The 19739-nt window shown below is 27.5% G+C and overlaps 1 protein-coding gene across 1 annotated transcript in view; it reads left to right on the top strand.

Annotated features, from left to right (window-relative positions):
- Window positions 1-19739, top strand: part of LOC101239069 (BAR/IMD domain-containing adapter protein 2-like 1) — a 60294-nt gene that overhangs the window by 30496 nt on the left and 10059 nt on the right. Inside the window, exons 8-15 of the mRNA XM_065803692.1 lie at window positions 4725-4811; window positions 7429-7521; window positions 7876-8534; window positions 9695-9758; window positions 10067-10137; window positions 10792-10845; window positions 18291-18341; window positions 18451-18581. Of these exons, the coding sequence (XP_065659764.1) occupies window positions 4725-4811; window positions 7429-7521; window positions 7876-8534; window positions 9695-9758; window positions 10067-10137; window positions 10792-10845; window positions 18291-18341; window positions 18451-18581 (1210 nt within the window). The remainder of the gene's footprint in view (window positions 1-4724; window positions 4812-7428; window positions 7522-7875; window positions 8535-9694; window positions 9759-10066; window positions 10138-10791; window positions 10846-18290; window positions 18342-18450; window positions 18582-19739) is intronic.

The following is a 19739-nucleotide window of genomic DNA, read 5'->3' as shown; positions in this document are numbered from 1 at the left end:
GTTTCGTTTTTTTTGATCTCATGCTTTATTAAAATTTTTAATCATTTTTTACTTTAATTATTATTCAGTTTTTAGGGCTACTGTTAGTTTTTGTTAACTTACCTGTTAATTTTTAATAGTAAAGTATTTAATAGTATTCATATTAGGGTTGAGCTTTTACTAATAATTATTTTACTGATTTACGAGTAAATTTTGATAGTAAATAATGATTTTTACTATCTTTCTTTCACACATCTTTCCTAATGTTATGTATATTGTTTTCTTTTACTTAAATCAGAACTCCTGCACCTCATTTATTTGTTTGTCTCTCTAACAAAAATCTAAAAAATGAGGATGTTAAATAGAATTATTATGCTCAAAAATACTTAAAATATTTAAAAAAATTTGAAATAGCAAATACCAATAAATTAAAAATTTATTCTTTTTTAGTCGTTTTTTTATCAACTAAGCTGTTGTTAGTTTAATTTAAAAAACTGTTGGTCTTTGTCTGAACATTTAAAAAAAGTATACTATGCGGTAGTGGTGTAGTGGTAGAACGCTCGCTTCATAAGCGAGAGGTTCCAAGTTCGATCCCCACCACGTCCCTGGTAGTACTGCACTCAACTCGTTTTTCCGCACAGCGGCCTTGTTTGTCATGGTTTGTGTTTCAGAGTTATAGAGTCGAGAGAGGGTTATGCCACAAATGAGTAACCTCCTCCTCTGTAGTGGCCTTCTCGGCCTTGAAGAGGTTAATTAACAAAATAAAAAAAATAAAAAAAAAAGGACACTACTACTTTTATCTGATATATTTATTGTGATATTTATCAATCAATTTAATTTGCTTTTGGTCAAAATGTCAGACTTTTGGAAATACTACACCATACTCAAAGGAAAAACATTGACTTACAAAATATTTGGAAATATTCGTAAATACTCAAGTTCCACAACTAGAATGTGGTATCATTTAGACAAAAAGCATGGAATAAAAAAAGAAACATAGGAAAAGTTGACAAAAAAGCTGCAACAGAATCAAAAAAATCTAAGATTTCAACTTTTTTTCCAAAGCAACTCATTGAAGAAGTTATTTCAAGACTAACTGCAGAGGATGAATTTAGTTTCCATGTAATTGTTAACAATTATTTCATTTAATCTGCAATTGCATTGTGTGAAAAAGGTTATGATTTTCCAAAAATTTGCAAGCAAGCAATCCAGTCAGTTAAAAAGTTTGCAAATGATGTGAGAAATGACCTTGAAAACACTTTTAAATCTTAAGTGACCATTGGAAGACACTTTTCAATTACACTGGATGAGTACACTTTTTTAAAAAATCTCAGGTACATAAACATTAATATTCATCAAAAACATGCACACTGGAGTTTGGGCATGACTCAAATTTCTGGATCTCTGCCTGCTGAAAAAGCTGCTGCAACTGTTACAGAAAAAGTGGCAGAATTTGGATTGGACATTGGCGGCAGCATTGTCTGCTCAGTTACAGATGAAGTTTCCATAATGGTTAAGTTCAGAAAACTGGTTCCAACTGAGTATAAACTGTGTTACATCCATGGAATGCATTTTGCAGCTCAAGAAGTGCTCTATTAAAAGCCATCCTGAGAAATAGATAATAGCTTATTGCAAGTAACAAGTGACAAAGATAAAGTCAGCAGTGATGAATCTGAATTAGATATTGAAGTCAGTTTTCTTTATGCTGTCATTGGCGAAAGCATTCCTATTCCAAAAGTGAAAGTGCACTTGCAATCTATCTAACAAAAGTCAGAAAAAAAAGTTATTTCAAAAATCTCTTGTCATAAATGATGTCCTCCAAAAAAAAATCAAGAAACAGCACAAAAAAGTTTACAATCACCCTTTTGCACCCTGTCTAAAAAAGAAAGGGCATCATTGGATGATCTGCCCCAGATATGGAAATAGTATTCCATACAAGGATGGATTTGAGGTTTACAGAGGTAAAGAGTAGAATCCTGAGTAAGAAAGTGGCAAGCACAATAAAGAGATGCAACCTTAGCAGGTGCTAATTTTGCAATCAATTTAATATATGGTTTTCGAAAAAGATCTGAAGTAAGAGTTAGTCCTAATAGATAAAGGGAAGATAAAGAAGATGAAGGGCAAATGACTCATTGTGTATATTACTGTTCATAAATCTAATAACAATTGGCTAAAGAAATTGGGTTTTACCTGAATTAAAGTTCACCAGTCACTGTGAGCCCCATGCTGTAGCAGAAGTGAGATCCTTTTCAAGCTCAAATGCCCCCTCCAAGCAATCAGAGAGTGTTGGCTTCTTATCACGACAAGAATAAATGGTAGTATCATGAGCAAACAATGCCACCTTAGATGTAAGAATATCCAGAAGATCAATAATGTAAATTAAAAAAAGTATAAGGCCAAGGATAGAAACTTGAGGAATCCCTGAAGTTACAAGATATGAAGAAGAGTGCTGTCCATCAAAGACAACTTTTATACTACGATTGAAAAGGAAGGACTCAATAATCTTAAAGATGTTACCAGATACACCATAAGAAGAAAGCTTATGGAGAAGATCAGCAAACTTTATCAAAAGCTTTAGAAATATCAAGAGCCATAGCCTTAGCCTCTCCACATCAATCAATGCGTGATAAAACCTATCAGTTATCACCATTAACAAATCAGCAGTAGAACGAGAAGATCAAAATCCATATTGATGATCAGAAAGTAAGTTAGTAGATTCAAGATAAGAGATTAAGTGTTTGTTATTTAAAGACTCATAAACCTTGCTTATGATAGAAAGAAGACTAATGGGGATGTAGTTAGAGGAATCAGATTGCTCTCCAGTGTTTTTAAAAATAAGAATAACAGATGCCACTTTCCAGCAGGCCGGAAAACAAGTCTCTAATAAGCATTTGTTAAAGAGTTTTAAAAATATAGACGACAACGCTGGAGAACACTTCTGCAAAACTATAACAGGTATGTTGTCTGGACCACAAGCTGTAAAAGAGTCTGAGCAGGAAATCACTATAGATAAAGAAGCTGGAGTGATAGGAATGTCAAGCAATGAACCAACCTGTTTGTCGGCTATGTCAGGTAAAGCACAACTAGTGGAATCAAGAGATAATATTGATGAAAAGTTCTTAGTAAACAATTCAGCTTTGTCTTTAGGTGAGGTGACAAAATCCGAACCATACAAGAGAGGTGGAATAACAGATTTGCCCTTATTATTGATACTGTTAAAGATTCTCCAGAAGTCATGGGAGCCTAGTTTTTGAGACAAAGTATGAGATTTCATGACCTGAGAATAGCTGGCTTTGGCGTCAGACAAAACTAAAATTTACAATGGTTTCTAGCAATAATAAACAGATGTCTGTTTTCTGAAGAATTGTTTTGCTGATAGATATGGAAGTAATGGTTTCGATTGGAAATTGCAGTTGCACAATGTGAGGAAAACCATGGAGAAGATTGAGGCTTGACTTGGAATTATCAAGAGAGAATAAAAGCTTTTATGCCAGCCTGAATCCAAGAAGTTATGTTAGAAGCACATTTGTCAGCCAGAGGATTTTTACCCAAGGGCCATCACAAAGAAAATTACGGAAAGAGTCCCAGTCAGCTATGAGGTTGTTGTAAGAGGTTCATTGATAGGGGGATTCTGATGATGAAGAAGAATGAGATAATAGTTTTAGAGAGATCAAACTGTGATCAGAAGCACCTAAGGGTGAATGTGGAGAAACTGAGCACTAATTAGGATCAGAAACAAGACATAAGTTAAGTAGAGAAGGTAATTGATTCAGGTTGTAAGGAATACAAGCTGGAAAGTTGACTATTTGAGCTAGAGATTTAGAAAGTTAAATGTTGTATGCCTTAATGCCTGCAGAGTCACTGACACTAGAGCCAAGCCATTCAGTGTGATGAGCATTAAAGTTACCTACAACAACCATGTTGGCTGTTGGATAAGAGAGAGGGCTTGGTCAATTTGATCAGAAATAACATCGAATAGAGTGTAGTCTTGAGATGAAGGAGAGCGATATGGAACAAACAGAAAGGCGATAGAGTGAAGTGGTGCTAAACGAAAATATAGTCTGTCGATTCAAACCTAGTTTCCTGACAAATGGGTGAATTTTCACTAATGTAGATCCCCAGGCCAAGCATGTGATTATTGGAGTCTTTACAAATTAAAGGAAGATATCCATTAACGCTAAGATCACAAGATGATTGCCTATGAAATGTTGGTCTATGAAGTTGCTGGAAAGAAATTTGCCAATCTTAAACTTTTGTTCAAGTCCACTGGAGGCTGTCCCTTCAACAAGTATTGAGCAAGGCTTTTCTGCTGTAGGATTATTTGTGACAAAAATTTGATCCAGAATAAAGGAAGGCTTACTTGATACATTTTGTTTCTTCAAAGCTTACTTTTTATCAATATAACTATATTTATCAATAGATATATTTATCAATAAAGATATTAGATCTAAATATGATAAAGTATTTTGAAAATATAAAAAAAATTTAGTATGACTTCCTATGATTTTTTTCATTTTTTACTCATTTTTCCAAGATTTAAAGGTAAATTATGCTTTTTTTTACTGATTTACTGGTAAATTTAAAAGTATGTAAAAGCTCAACCATAATTTGTATAATATGCAAGAGTAACCTTGCGTTTTCTTTCTTTTTTAAATACTTAATTATTTAAATTTTTTTTTTAAATTTAAATAATTAAGTATTTAAAAAAGAAAGATTAATTAAGTATATTTTTTTTATTCTGTTAGGCCCTTGTAGAAGAGAGAAGACTTTATTGTTTTGTTGCTGATAGAATGTGTTCCTATGGAAAAGGAATAGTTTTATTTAACAACAAAGTAAGTATATTAAATGAAAAAATTTTTGCTAATATTTTTATATTCTAATACCTGTTGTATTCTCTAGTTTACTTAACACTTCTAAATACTAAATTAAATACTTTATCAAGTATTATAGGTTGGCTAGAGTTTTAAAGTTAACCAGATTAGGATTTAATTTTTTTTTTAAACATATTAATTGAAATATATATTTATTATTATATGTATTTTTTATAAAAATACATATAATAATAAATAATTTTTGCTGTTCTAAATATTATTTTTTTGGGTAATTTCATATGAAAGCAAACACTTTGCACAGTGGGTTCTATACAAAAGGGTAGTCAAAATATAATTTCGACCTATAGTTTCAGAGAAATTTAACTTGGTAGCATAGAAAGATATAGTAGCATTTAATATGGTAATTTAGTTTAACTTAGTAGCATAGACCTTATAGTAACATAGCCCGTAGAATTTTTTCCAAGGAGGGGATAAAGGAACAAGCACCAAAATATTGACTAAAGTTAGCAATAATTTATCAAAATTTGATTTAGAATTAAAAATCAATGGAAATTGTTTATAACTTAAAAAACAACAGCAACAAAAAAAACACTAGGTCCTCAAAAAAACATAAGGGGAATTAAAATTTTCATTAAATTGATAAATATTGTTGTCCACATCTGATGTGTTATCATGATTTTGTCACAACTTTATTTTACATCAACTTTTCTAATTTTAAAAGGTCAGTAACTTCTTATTGAAGAATTTATTTTATTTTTAGATCTTGTACCTAAAAAATGAAATTATAATTAAATCTGATGAGTTCATAGAATGTGTAAATATACACACTGTCTTTATTGTCACAAACACATTGTTTTCTCTTGAGGCCTTGCGAGCATAATGTAACCAATATCTTTTAGTGATTTGATTGCAACATTTTTGCGCTTCTTCACCCAAAGCTATTACAGGAACAGCAGAATTAGAAGTAATTTTTCCCTGATTTGCTAATATTTAATTGACTGTTGCAGGAATTTTGAATATGAGTTATTCCATGTTAAATCAGCAACAACAAAAAATGGCACCCCATTTTTTAGATTTTGCTAATTTTTATATATGATATAGGGTAGATATAAATACTAGGAAAATCTAAAAGTGGGAACCTCAAAATACCTAAATATCTTAAAAACCTCCAACTCTTTAGAGTTCCTAAGATATTCAGGTTTCAATTTTATTTATTCTGACTCAGCATTTTTCGCAACATGCTTTTTTGTCATTAAATAACAGTATTTAATGAGTAGAATGACTAAAGTTTGACCTAAAGTTTGGTACATAGAATGGAATGAAAATACATTGAAACAACATAAAAAATACATAGACAATCTTTTACATGGCAGTATCATGTTAATTTATTACTTAATTTCCTAGCTAATGATCATATATTTAATGCATTAAAAGTTTATCAAATTGCATTTTTAGTATAACAAGGCATTTTCAAATCTGCATATTTTTTTGAGGCAGCGTGGGACAACCAATTTTTTTTTGCAGTTAAATAAGAATATATTAAACTTTATATATCCTCTATTAAATGGCTGATTTATGACATTTATTAAAATTTTTATTATTTTCATTAAAAAGTAGATCTGATTAGCTTTTAAACGATATTTAATATAATGCTGTTATGACTTTTTTGCAACCTTGCTGTGAATTGATACTAACTTTTTTGGAAACAATATTTTAAGTTAATATGTTAAAACCTTGTTTGTATCACATTATCATTTTTCTCTTGAGTTTGGGTATGTTAGATTCAATCAGATGGCACTTACAATCAATATTGAGCTTTATCGTGAATACAGCCGTATAAATAGTATTTTCTGCTCCCACATGGATAAAAAAAATAGTGTGATTTATCCCACAGTTTTGGTTAGAAATTGCAAAAGTTAGTATTCATAATTCTAAAAAAAATATTGAAACTTATAACATGGTTAGTTGTTTTTAACTAGGCATAAGTATCTTATATGAATAAAAAGTTTTGTTAAAAAAAAAATACAATTAAAAACTTTTTTGAAGTTGATTGAAGTTAGAAATGAATAATAAGTATTCTTTCCTTAAAAACTGGTTTGACTAATGAAAGTTTTATAACATTATTTTGAAAATTTGCTGTAGATTTTTTTTAATGCTGTCCATATTGAATAAAGAATGTTAAAGCCCCTCTCTCTTAAACCCCTTTTTTATATTGAATAACAGATATTTCCCCACTATTTAATAAAGAATGTTTGCATATAATTATGAGCAGAAAATTAAATAAAAATTAAAAATTTGGGGAATGCAGTTTAAACATTATTTTAATGTATCAACATAAAACAGCATACCAATACATTTATATTTTGATGTTTAACACAAAAGACATCAGGTATTCTGATATTTTTATATAAATTTACTTTCTTATTTTGAGTTTTATTGTTTGAAGCTAATTTATAACAACTTTTGAGATGTCACCACAAGCTATGTATTGTATATATGTATTATAACTAGATCTTTTTCTCGAATAATATAGTAATAAAGTAACAGATTTCCATTTAGGTTATTTTAAATCAATATTCTTTATAAATGTAAAATGATTACTTTTAACATTTCTTAGATAAATAGTTTTATAAACCAAAAAGTTCCTGATTGGTTGCAATTTATTTCCAAACCTACTGAGCTTCCTCCTGAAAGTGAAAACATTATTACGGTTAGTAAGTTAAACAAATAATGTTGGAATTAATGATTGTTTTTTTTTTTTTTACTTCGTAGTTTGCTTATAAGTATTATTTTTAAACAAATTATTCTACAGTGAATATAATTGAATATAATGTAAATTATATCTGTTTGTAAAGATAACATTAACTATTTACTGTGCAAAATATTTAATAATGAAAGTTGTTAATATAGTTCAGTATTTACATCATTGTTTTGTAAATAATACTAATAGTAAAAATAATAATAATAAAAACAATAATAATAGTAAAAATAATAATAATAATAATATGAAGTTTTGTGACCTTTAATGTTTTTTGTTCAATACATTTTAAAAACTTTTGTTTAGAATCCTCTTGGTTACAAAATAGGAACAGTTAAAAAAAAAGTTATTAAACCTGATAGGAAAGATACACTAAGGCGTGGAAAATCTTTTAATAATCATTATCCAACAAAGTATAGTACTCTTGATGGTAGATCTATTCGAGGAAGTTCTCGGCCAAGTATTTCAAATTTTGCATTAAGCTCAAGAGGAAATCTTACAGATGCTGCAAGCCAAGCAAGATCGCTTAGTGGAAGCACTTCACCTACCCATAGTGAAAAAGATACGCAAGAAGTTACAAATACTACTTCTTCATACACAAATGATTGGGATGAGTCAAAAATAGTTGAGGAGCAACAGATAAAGATACCAACCAATGAGAAAGTTGAAGATAATAGTCCAGCTAAAAGTGAATATGCAAATGTTAACATCCTCAATCAAAAATTTGATGATGTATCTATATCAAGATGTCATTCATACTCTGGTAATAGAATTGAACTTAATAAAACAATAGAACAAAATAGTTCTAGTGCTATTCTTCGAATGGAAAGTGAAATCAGTCATAAAGAGCATAAATCTTACGAACCTTCTGAAGATTCTTTGGAAGCATCAGATTTTCGTTCAAGACTTGCATCAATACAAAATTTACTAAACCAAAGGCAAGTTAAAGAGAAAACTGTTGTCAAGTAAGCTTTTTGATTTTTTTTTTACCATTTTTTTATTCATTTTGTTTTTTGTTTATATTGCTTTGTATTGTTTATAATTTTATACCTTCTTTTAGTTTCTTAACTAAAAGTGACTAGGAATGTGTGTATTAGTTTATTTGAATATCAATTGCATTACTAAAATAATAAAAACAAGACTTAGAAAATAATGATATATTATTTCTAATAATATATCATTATTTTTTAAGTCCTGTTTTTTATGATTTACTTTCATGACCAGGTGAAACTTGTTTAAGCATAAAACTGGTTTGTTATGTTAGGAGGTACCACTTACCTAATATTAAAACTGGTTTTTTATGTTATGAACTGTCATTTACTTAATATTAAAACTGTTTTATGTTATGAGCTGTCAATAGCCTAATATTAAAAATAGTAAGCTTTAAAATGAAAAGTAAGTACTTTTTGAGTTGGATTGAAAAATATAGGTTTAGGAATTTTATGGAGTCATATTAACATTTTGAAATCATTTTTTAAATTTTAATATAATTTTGAGGTTAGGTTGATATATATAAAAAGTTTAGAAACTTTCTGGAATTTAAAGAAAAACAAACACTTATTGTTGAGCATTTTGATGCTCAACAATAAGTGTTTGTTTTTCTTTAACAAAAAAAAGTCAAAATAATGGTTTCTATATATTGATGGAATGTGTTTGGTTTTGGTTAAACAAAAATGTTACAACCAGTATGAACTTATTTCTTTTCATAGAAACTTTGTCAAATCTGTGTTTCAGATTAAAAGATTAAAATAATAAATGTAACTACAACAGCTACAACTGTTTTGACATGCTCAGCTGTTTTGACTCAGCTGTTTTGAGCTGCTCAGCTTTCTTGGGAGGTGAAAGTCTAAATTATGTAAAATAACAAAGTAAAAAAAAAAATTATAAATCTTTACCACTTTTGCATTTTTTTAAAATTTTTTAAATTAAGCTTATGAGTAACTTTAATTTGTTAATTTTTCTTGATAGTTTGCTCTTTTGTTGCTCACTTTTTTATTGATTGTTCTGGAATCAGTTACACATTGTTTTAGAATTAGTTTTTGATAAACTCTAAATTTTGTTTTATATTTATATTTTTTTGTTTCGGTTTTATATATATACTTTTATTATTTTGTTTTACATTTAGAAATCGACTGAAAGCAATTTATGCACATACTGCTCGGGATGGCTCTCAGTTAACTTTTGAAAAGGTTTTTACAATTTTCTCATTTTCAAATTTTTTGTATACTAAATTTATTTTAATCATTTAGAAAAAAGAAATTTTATAATAATGGAAAAAATAATTATTTACAATTATTTTAACCTCAATAATAAATAAAACCTCAAATAATAAACTATAAGTTTTTATATTTAAATACACAACTTTAAACTTTGAGTTTAAGTTTTAAACTTGTAATAAAAAATTTCAAATATACCAACAAATTTTATTTAAATTTTATATTAATTTCTTTTTAATATATTTTGCATGTTAGACATTGTTGTATTTTTTTATTGTTAGGGTGACATTATTATTCCAATATGTGAACCAACATCTGGTTGGCAATATGGTGAAAACGAAAAAACTGGATTGTATGTTATTTATTTAAATTACTTCTAAATATTTTTATACTTTAAGTTTACGCATGTTATATTTTTCTAAAGTGCAATCACACATTAAAATACCACAGTGACACTGAATACCACAGTGACACTGAATGCTTTAAATGTGACACAAATGTAACTAATGATACAATAATTTGTTATTGCAGTAACTATCTAACTTTAAATGGTTACTTAAGTTAATAGCAGAAAAATAAATACAAGCAAAAAGTTTTTTTGTATTAAAAGTTCATTTTTAGTTAGAAATATTTAATAAAATTTTAAATCAGTTTGTTTATTTAATAAAATACTTCTTGACAACAGAACTAAATTTACAATTATTAGTTGGCTATTTGCAAAGGTGTTAGGAAATCTCACCTTCACTCATGCTGTTGTAAATATTCTTGTTATAGCATAACATCCCTCCCAACATAACATAAAATATGAATATTTATTTGTAATTTGTTGTTTTCTGGTTTTTGTACAGTTCAATATATACATTGACAGTCATATATTACATTTACTTATGAAATGTTACACAAATGTTGAAGTTTCTATGTTTCCTTTATTTGCATATGTTTTATTAGTTTAATATAAAACCAAATTAATTATTGTTTTTAATAAGTTTTATTATATAAATTTTAGATCAGGATGGTACCCTGCTGCATACACAGAAGAAGTAGTCATCTCTACAATAAGGTTAGTCACAACTTATAAAAATTTTAAATAAATTTGTTTATGATATAGATTTTGTTAAAGCGAAGTCCCATTTTCATAAGGATGCAAAAACTAGTTCAAAGTTTTAAATAGTTTCCACTTTTTAAACTTTTTTGTCAAACAAGAAAGTTTTTTGAACTTATATGCAATATTTCTAAACTTTCATAAGCAATGGAACAGAATGTAATTTAAATAGTTTAATAATCAATTTAACTTAAATAAAAAAGTTTATTTTAAAAATGAAACTCAATTTGATAAAATTGATTAGAGTAAAACAGGGTGTAATGAAATTGAGACTTTAATGAAATAGTTATTCTTCAATGTTTATTCTTTTGGTCTTAATTAATTATTGAATAAGCTTTTGCAAATATTTTTGCATCATTTGAGTTGAGAATCTTTTTCATTTTGTTCAGATTCTCATCATTTTGTTGAGAATCTGAATTAGGTGATGTAAAGTTGCAATCAAAAAATAAATATTTTTTCGACAAATTGTTTTCAACAGTGTAATAATTTGTTTTTCTTTTTTTTTTAAATTGGCATAAAACTCTCAGAAATAAATCTTGATGGATCAGTAAAGTTAAAATATCTTTTGTATAACTTTTTATGCCAGTCTCAAGTAACTTTTCTTTAAATTGAATTTGCTATTTTTGTTAAAAAGTTATGAGTTAAAACCAGAAGCAGTGGACTATGGAGTTAAATAAAGTATACTAATTGTTAACTTGGTAAATTAGAATTTTGATAAGTTAAGCTGTCTAAACTGACCAATGAATCTCTATAATTTCTTTGTATAAATTTTGTTATTATAAGATTATTACAAAATCTATTCTAATATAAAATATGCCTTGAAAAAAATTGAATGCAAAGAAAAAAGAAAAACCATACGCTAAAGAGCAAATCGTGCTTGCAGTGGCCATGAATTTTTACTCAAAAAAAGCTCAACATACCAATACAATGTTCAGAAATGTTGTTCGATGGCACCAGATGACCAATTTTTTTGAAACAAAAAATATTTTGATGCAGTTGATTTGCTCAAAGGGTCGAATGAACTTTTAGGCGTATTTATAAACAATCAAAAGAATTTTTGAATAAAAAATTGATATGTACATATTAACTGCATTTTGGTTAGAATAATGTAGATCAAGATTATTTTAAAAATTGTTTCATATGAAATAAAAATATTTTAAAAAAAATGACAACAGTCAACTAAAAATTTCAGTGTTCAAGTAACTTTAACTAAATTATTTTTTATTAGTTGTCCTTCCTAGAAACCAACCAAAAATATGTTTGTACACCACTGCAGTAGTAACTTTTTACAGGCATTTTGCTCGCCTGTAAAATGTTTGCACTTGAAAGATTTGTGTTTAAATAGTGCAGTCAATTCTGTGTGTGTAACATTTCTATTCAAAAGAATGGAAGATAAGCAATTTGTGTAGTGGCTCACTTGTCCGTAAAACTTGTTTGCCTGCCATTAACAACCAGATAATTAGTTTAATCTTTATTTGATTCAATTATTGATGAAATTAATTATTTATAATTATAGTTATTTGAATTCTTCCTATTTTATTTATATTTTAATCGTAGATGGACACTTGACACATGTTATTTATTGGGTTATTATTAATTAGGACGCGATAAAAATGACTTATCTTATTATGACATACTGTCATTTGAAAACCTTCTTAACTTTTCATTTGTCACATACCAGATGTTGACATTTATTGTCATGTCAGAAATTTGGGGCAGTTTTATGGAGAGACAAAATTCAGCAGTTTATCAAAAGATGATTTTAAAATACAGATTTGTTTTCACTGAATAGTTCATTTAGTCAAATTGCTGATATGTTTACAAATTGTAAATTGCTAATACCTTTGAAACACCACAAAACAAAAAAATAATTTAAAAAACTTTTCAATCTAACTCTTAATCATCTCAACCACCAGAATCTATGAAAAGGACCACCATTAATAGTAACTACGCTATCTCAACCAATGCCTTCTGAATCTACACCAACAACATCCAGAATCAGTAAACATTGTATAACATCAACTCCAAACTTAACTTGCCTGACCAAAACAACATTAACTTAACCAATCTTTAATGTTATATTGAATATGTCTATTCATAAAGAAATTCATATAGAAGTTGGAAAAGAATCACAATTGTTTCAATTGCTTGCCAAAATTTTGCAACAAATGTTTTGCATCTAGCTCATTTACACAAAAATAAAAAAATGTAAACATGTTGAAAAATGCTGACAGAAAAAAAGCAATAAAATAAAAAAAACAAAGAAATAACGCATTTGATATGAGCAGTAAACAAGTCAAACAACAACAACAACAGTCAGCAGCAAGTCAAGTGTAAAAAGTGCAGTAAGCCTTTAACAACAGACTCAACTCAAAATAGTGAATGTTGTCAGTGCAAAAATTCAAGATGCAAGATTTAGCTTAATAAAAGAAAATAAAAGTAGGTAAAAGGAACGCACACTATTTTTTTGCTCTTTTCTGCGCATTTAAAGCTTATTATAAACCTCGCCCTGTTTATTTATTTCAAAAGAAAAATTTGAATGTATGTATATACATTGTCTCTTTAATATGTTAGATGTGCATATTTACTAAATTAACTTCGTAAATGCATTAATAATGTAAGTTTTTTTAATATGAATGAAAATTTTGTGACATATCTCTCTGTGTTTTTCAAAATTTTAAGTTAAAATTATAAACTTCTATTAAGAACCCCTCTCCCTTACATTTAATTAGCAAGTGAGGAAAGTTGTTTTAATTCAAAGTAAATCAAGATGAACTTTTACCTAAATAATAAAACACAAAAAAAAAAGTTTATGAATTATTTTCTCATCAGTCAACTCGGTTACTAAAATATTGTCCTTAAGCTCTTAAAACGAAGTCATAGTACAATTAACATAAAAAGCAGTGCTACGGGTAATAATATTTACAGTTAATATTCAAATTTTATTCAATATTCAAAACAAAAATTTAAAATTTTGTGTACAAAATTGGATACACTAATATCCACTCTATAGATGTCCTGCATCTAGGACTATATTGTTATAGACCCTAATTTTTTTTTCGTTTGTATTAAGGCTAATAGGGTATATCATTTAGTGCTTTAGACATGTCAGTATACAATATTTTAATATATATATATATATATGTATATATATATATATATATGTATATATATATATATATATATATATATATATATATATATATATATATATATATATATATATATATATATATATATATATATATATGTATATATATATATATATATATATAAATTTACATCTTATACTGTTGTAGTTGTTGACCAAAACTTGCCGTTCCAAATCTTTTGTCCACTCCATTATTACATTCTAAAATAGTCACTGGTTTATAGTTTTTACTTACTGATTAAAATGTGCTGCAAGCATTTTTTATATAAAAAGTCTAAACGTTACTTTAATAATGATATACTTATTTTAATTTTTTTTTTTTTTTCATTATCTTCACTTCGAACAAGTCAACTCTGTGATGTTTTTTTTGTAAAATGTCAAATTTCATAGGGTGTATTTTGGTACTTTTCAAATCACTGGGACAATATAACATCAAGAGATTTTAAATATGTATTTTCAAGTGAGTAATAATGAGATATTATTTAATGCATGTCTACTTCTTTACTATCAACTCTCTGATTTCCTCTTAGTAATAGAGTTGACAACAACATAATAGAACTGACATTAGGGATCATCCATAAAGTTTGTATGTTCGGAGGGAAAGAGGGGGGGCGGGGGGTCCATGAAAAAGAAGGCATACGTACTTTATGGACAACCCCTTACGATGACAAAACAAATCAATTAATTTCAACTATACCATTTTCTGCATTGAGTAAACACGTCAACTATTAGGAATTCATTGCAGTGATGAAGTATGATAATGTTGCAGTTATATATGCTGCTTTCTGTTACTTTCAAGCGATTGTAAGAAATTAGGTAATTTATTTAATTCTTAATATTTTAGTATTTGGGTTTCATTTATTATTTGGTTTATATTTATATTTGACTTTTGTTGTCAAATAACAATTATAATACTATTTTTCTAACAGGAAATCTAAACATAATAAATAACATCAAGGACATCAATAACAAATTGTTTGTCACTCTGTCACCAGAAAGCAAAATCTATAGCTATGAAAAGGAAGATTAAAACATCAGAGTCAAAAGAATGTTTTGCAATAACAAAGAGGTAGAGCAAAGATTGCAAAGAGGTAGAGCAAAGAGGTAGAACAAAGGCTTAAAGACAAATAAAAATATTGACAGATGAGTTGGAAATGGTTTAATGTTCAGCAGAGAAAATACAAAAAACGTTGGTTAAGGTTTAAATATTCCTTGCCTGGTTCACAAGCAAATTCACCTTCAACCACTGGTAGATTGTCTACTTCTGTATGAAACTGTAGAAGGTAATAAACCCCTAACTCTTTTTTGTCGTCAAAAATTACAACTCCAAACAGTGACAATTACCATTGTGGTAATGCATCAATTGATGTTAAAACAAAGGATTTGATCAGGGAGTTTCTTATAAGTGATGATAATCCTAGAATAACTACAAGAAAAAAAAACTAACTGCAACAAAAAATAAAGACTGTAACAAAAAATAAAGATAAAAAACAAAAATGACTACTACTTGATTCATTAATAAGCCTTTATTGAAAATTCAGCACAGAATATATTAGAAACAATATTTCATATACAACATTTACTTGTTACCGTCCATTTTTTGTCCACAAACCATCTGCTAAAAATAGAGACCCATGTTTGTGCAAAAAACATGAGAACAATTACCATGTGACAAAAAACATGAGAACAATTACCATGTGACAAAAAACATGAGAACAATTACTTAGTGACAAAAAACATGAGAACAATTACTTTGTGACAAAAAACATGAGAACAATACTTTGTGACAAAAAACATGAGAACAATTACCATGTGACAAAAAACATGAGAACAATTACTTTGTGACAAAAAACATGAGAACAATTACTTTGTGACAAAAAACATGAGAACAATTACTTTGTGACAAAAAACATGAGAACAATTACTTTGTGACAAAAAACATGAGAACAATTACTTTGTGACAAAAAACATGAGAACAATTACTTTGTGACAAACTTAATAACTAGAGTGTTTTGAAAAAAATATTGAAGGAATTGCAACATGTTTTTTGTACTGTACTGATAGAAGAGAATGCATTTTCAAAGAATGCAAAATTTGTTTGGAGTCTCGTGTTTGATTTCAAGCAAAAGAATCGCTAAAGGATGAAAGTATTTTAATTTGGTTCCAGTAGAAAAAGGAAAAACAGGAATATGAAAAGGGAGAAAAGAAAACAACAAATGTTATCAGGAAATGTGCAAAGCGTTTAACACTTAATGATCTTAAAGTAAAATTCTGTGAATCAATTCGAAACGAGCTATGCAAACATGTTTTTATGATGAGACACTAGTTCAGTATGTACAAACTTTTAAAAGAAACAGTTAATGTGAGCAAAGTTATTATACATAAAATATTTTCTAAGAACTATGTGTACAAGAATTTTGCTGCAATTCAATCTTCACATTTTGGAGCAAGTAACAAACAAGCTACATTGCATATAGAACTAATTTATATAATGAATGGTCATCAGTCATTTCAGCTAATGGTACTTAAGTTAGATAACCCACAAATGACAGATCTTTATTTTTTCTATGAAAGACTGACCACACAACATAGTAATAAGCAGAACTTTTTCTTAATCTCAACACTGCTAAATGAATTAAAATTTAATTCAGTGGTGGAACTTTTTCCAAAGTGAACATGGCAAGGGAGCACCAGATCCAATAGAAGAATCTATGAAGGGTCAGGCAGATCAATTGGTTAATATGGGTTCTGGCCATCCAGATGCAGAAAAGTTATACAATTTTCTTAACACTGGACATTCATTAATAAAGTTTTACTTATTGAGGGAAAGTTACTTCTTTTGACTCAAGATGTTCCAAAGCTTAAAAGACTATTACAGGCGCTATAAAATTTCACCAGCTGCACACAGACAGAATTTAGTGTTTTACATCAAGATTTAAGCTGCTTCTGCAAGAGAGCTACAATTTGCACATGCTACAATTTACATTGATATATTTTCAATGTAAAAAAGTAAAACCTCTTGAACTCCGTGGTCTCCCGGCACGTGTCAAGTGTTACTGTTGGTTTAACCGGAACTGATCCTATCAATATTACCACCAGACAATAACACAACTAAATAATTAGATTCATATAATACATACTTATACATTTAATATAAAGTTAATCAATAAAATCAATAATAACAAAAAACCACTTACTTACATTTAAAGTAAGTTCATCACCAGCTTCTTTTTTAATTTAAACAGCCTGTTAAGATTTTAATGCATCACCTACAAAATAGAACATGTTTTATAACCTAACACTTTGAAAATAAAAATTTTAATAATTCTAAAAATAGATAAAATATTACAAAAGATACATATTTATAAATAAACATAATAATACTACTTATTATAATGATAATAGACAGATTTAGAGATTTTATAAAGGTTTAATATGAAATATAGATTTGATAACCTAAACACGTGCACATTGACAATGTTTTGTCCAGTTTAGATTTAAGCTTCTCAGTAGACTTATAACAAGTTGGACTATAATTTTTTAATTCTGTCATTATTGCACATTTAGCTCAGAATGTTTAAAAGGGGTGTTGGAAGATATCTGTAAACCCCAAAATTTATTTATTTCCCTAATATTTTGTAATTTTAAAATTTCTTTTAATATATTGCAAATTTTCTTTTACTAAATACCATTTCAAATTTCTTTTATTTAGTATAATAAAATAAATTTTTTATTGTAAATATAAAAGTAGAATTTACTATATTTTGAATTAACTTAACTAGTATTTGGAATTAACTAAACCATTAAAGTTTATACTTATAGGGAGCAACAAATCTTTTTTAATTAATAATAAAATCATAAAATTTTTATACTATCATTAGTTCTAATCAAAACATAATTTTAAAGACACCCTTTCTGCTTGTAATGTAGTTAAGGTCGGCGCGTGAAAAGTTAAAATCCTCAGCTTATTGAGGATTTTAAATACTTTAAATACAAAACAGTATATTTACATTTTTAAATGTAACATAATTATGTAAATGTTATGTTATAACATTTACATAGTTTTAAATTTACATAAGTTAGATTTAGCCATATTTTTTTTTATAAAGAAGTGCTAAGAGAGACTCTTTCTCGCCATGAACTCTGATTTAATGGCTGTCATGAGTTCTGTGCAAACACACACGAATGAGTATTAGCAGCAGTAAGTTGCTCAGTATATTTTATGATAATACACAATTCATTTTTTTCTTAGTTGTAATAAATCTGGTGCTACTCCAAATGCTACTTATCTGAGTTCTTTTAAGTAAGTTTTTCTCTCTTTACTTATTTTTTAATTTTAAATACTTTATTATGAAAATTTATTATTTTAAGGAAATTTTTTTTTTATATTTGTAACTAATTTCTTTGCACAGTCAGTATAAATCAGCAACTTTGCATAAAGCAAGTCACAAAACGGCTCCGATTGTTGCTAAAAAATCAGCAAAAATTACAGCAAAAAAGACGAGTATTGTAGCAACTCTTGGTAATTCTGAGCAAAACAATGGTGAGTTTATTTTATTTTTTAACAATTTATTTATTAACCATTTATTTATTCTTACTTTAATTTATCAAAAAAATCACTATGAGTAATAATAAAAATGTACAGTAGGCCTCGATACAAACATTTTTTCAAGGACATATTTTAAGTTTGCATTAACGCAAAAAAGTGTTTGCAATAATATGAGAACTGTATCTTGGAATTTTTAATCAGAAGTGTTTATATACTAGTTATAAAATTAAATTTCTTTTGTTTATATATATATATATATATATATATATATATATATATATATATATATATATATATATATATATTATATATATATATATATATATATATATATATATATATATATATATATATATATATATATATATTTGCGTGTGTATATATATATTTGCGTGTGTATATATATATTTGTGTGTATATATATATGTGTGTGTGTATATGTGTGTGCGCGTGTATATACACACACATTATATATATACAAATAATTTTATCTACTATAGCATATTTATATGAGCACTTGCTCACTTTTTATGCTTATCTTAATCAATACAGCTTTACTATGTTGGTGTATTCTACAAATAAAGTGCTCAATGTTCTTAAAGAATGGAGCAATAATAAACTAGTAAAAACTCTTATATAATTTTTGTCTTCAACAAATTGTTTCACCATCAGTAGGTTCTTTACCTACTGACGGTGAAACAAGTTGATTTATATATGTATATGTATTTGTGTATATATATATATATATATATATATATATATATATATATATATATATATATATATATATATATATATATATATATATATATGATTTATATATATATATATGTATTTGTGTATATATATATATAAATATATATGCACACACACACACACACACACACACACACACACACACACACACACACACACACACATACACACAATGATTTTATGGCTGGAAATATTGAAGAGAGAAGCAATTTCTTTAAAACTAGCTTTATTATGGCTCTGTCTGGCTCTTACACTGAAAATTACTTATAACCATTCGATAGAGTTTTTGACTGGCTCATACATCTCAAAAAATTAATTATTAAAACTAATTTTGCAATTTTAGGCTTTCAGCTACTTTTCTATAAACAGATTTTCCCATTTATTTTAAATTTTCTT

This window comes from Hydra vulgaris, chromosome 08, assembly GCF_038396675.1.
Source record: "Hydra vulgaris chromosome 08, alternate assembly HydraT2T_AEP".
Taxonomy (NCBI): Eukaryota; Metazoa; Cnidaria; class Hydrozoa; order Anthoathecata; family Hydridae; genus Hydra; species Hydra vulgaris.
This window is presented reverse-complemented; position numbering and strand designations above follow the sequence as displayed.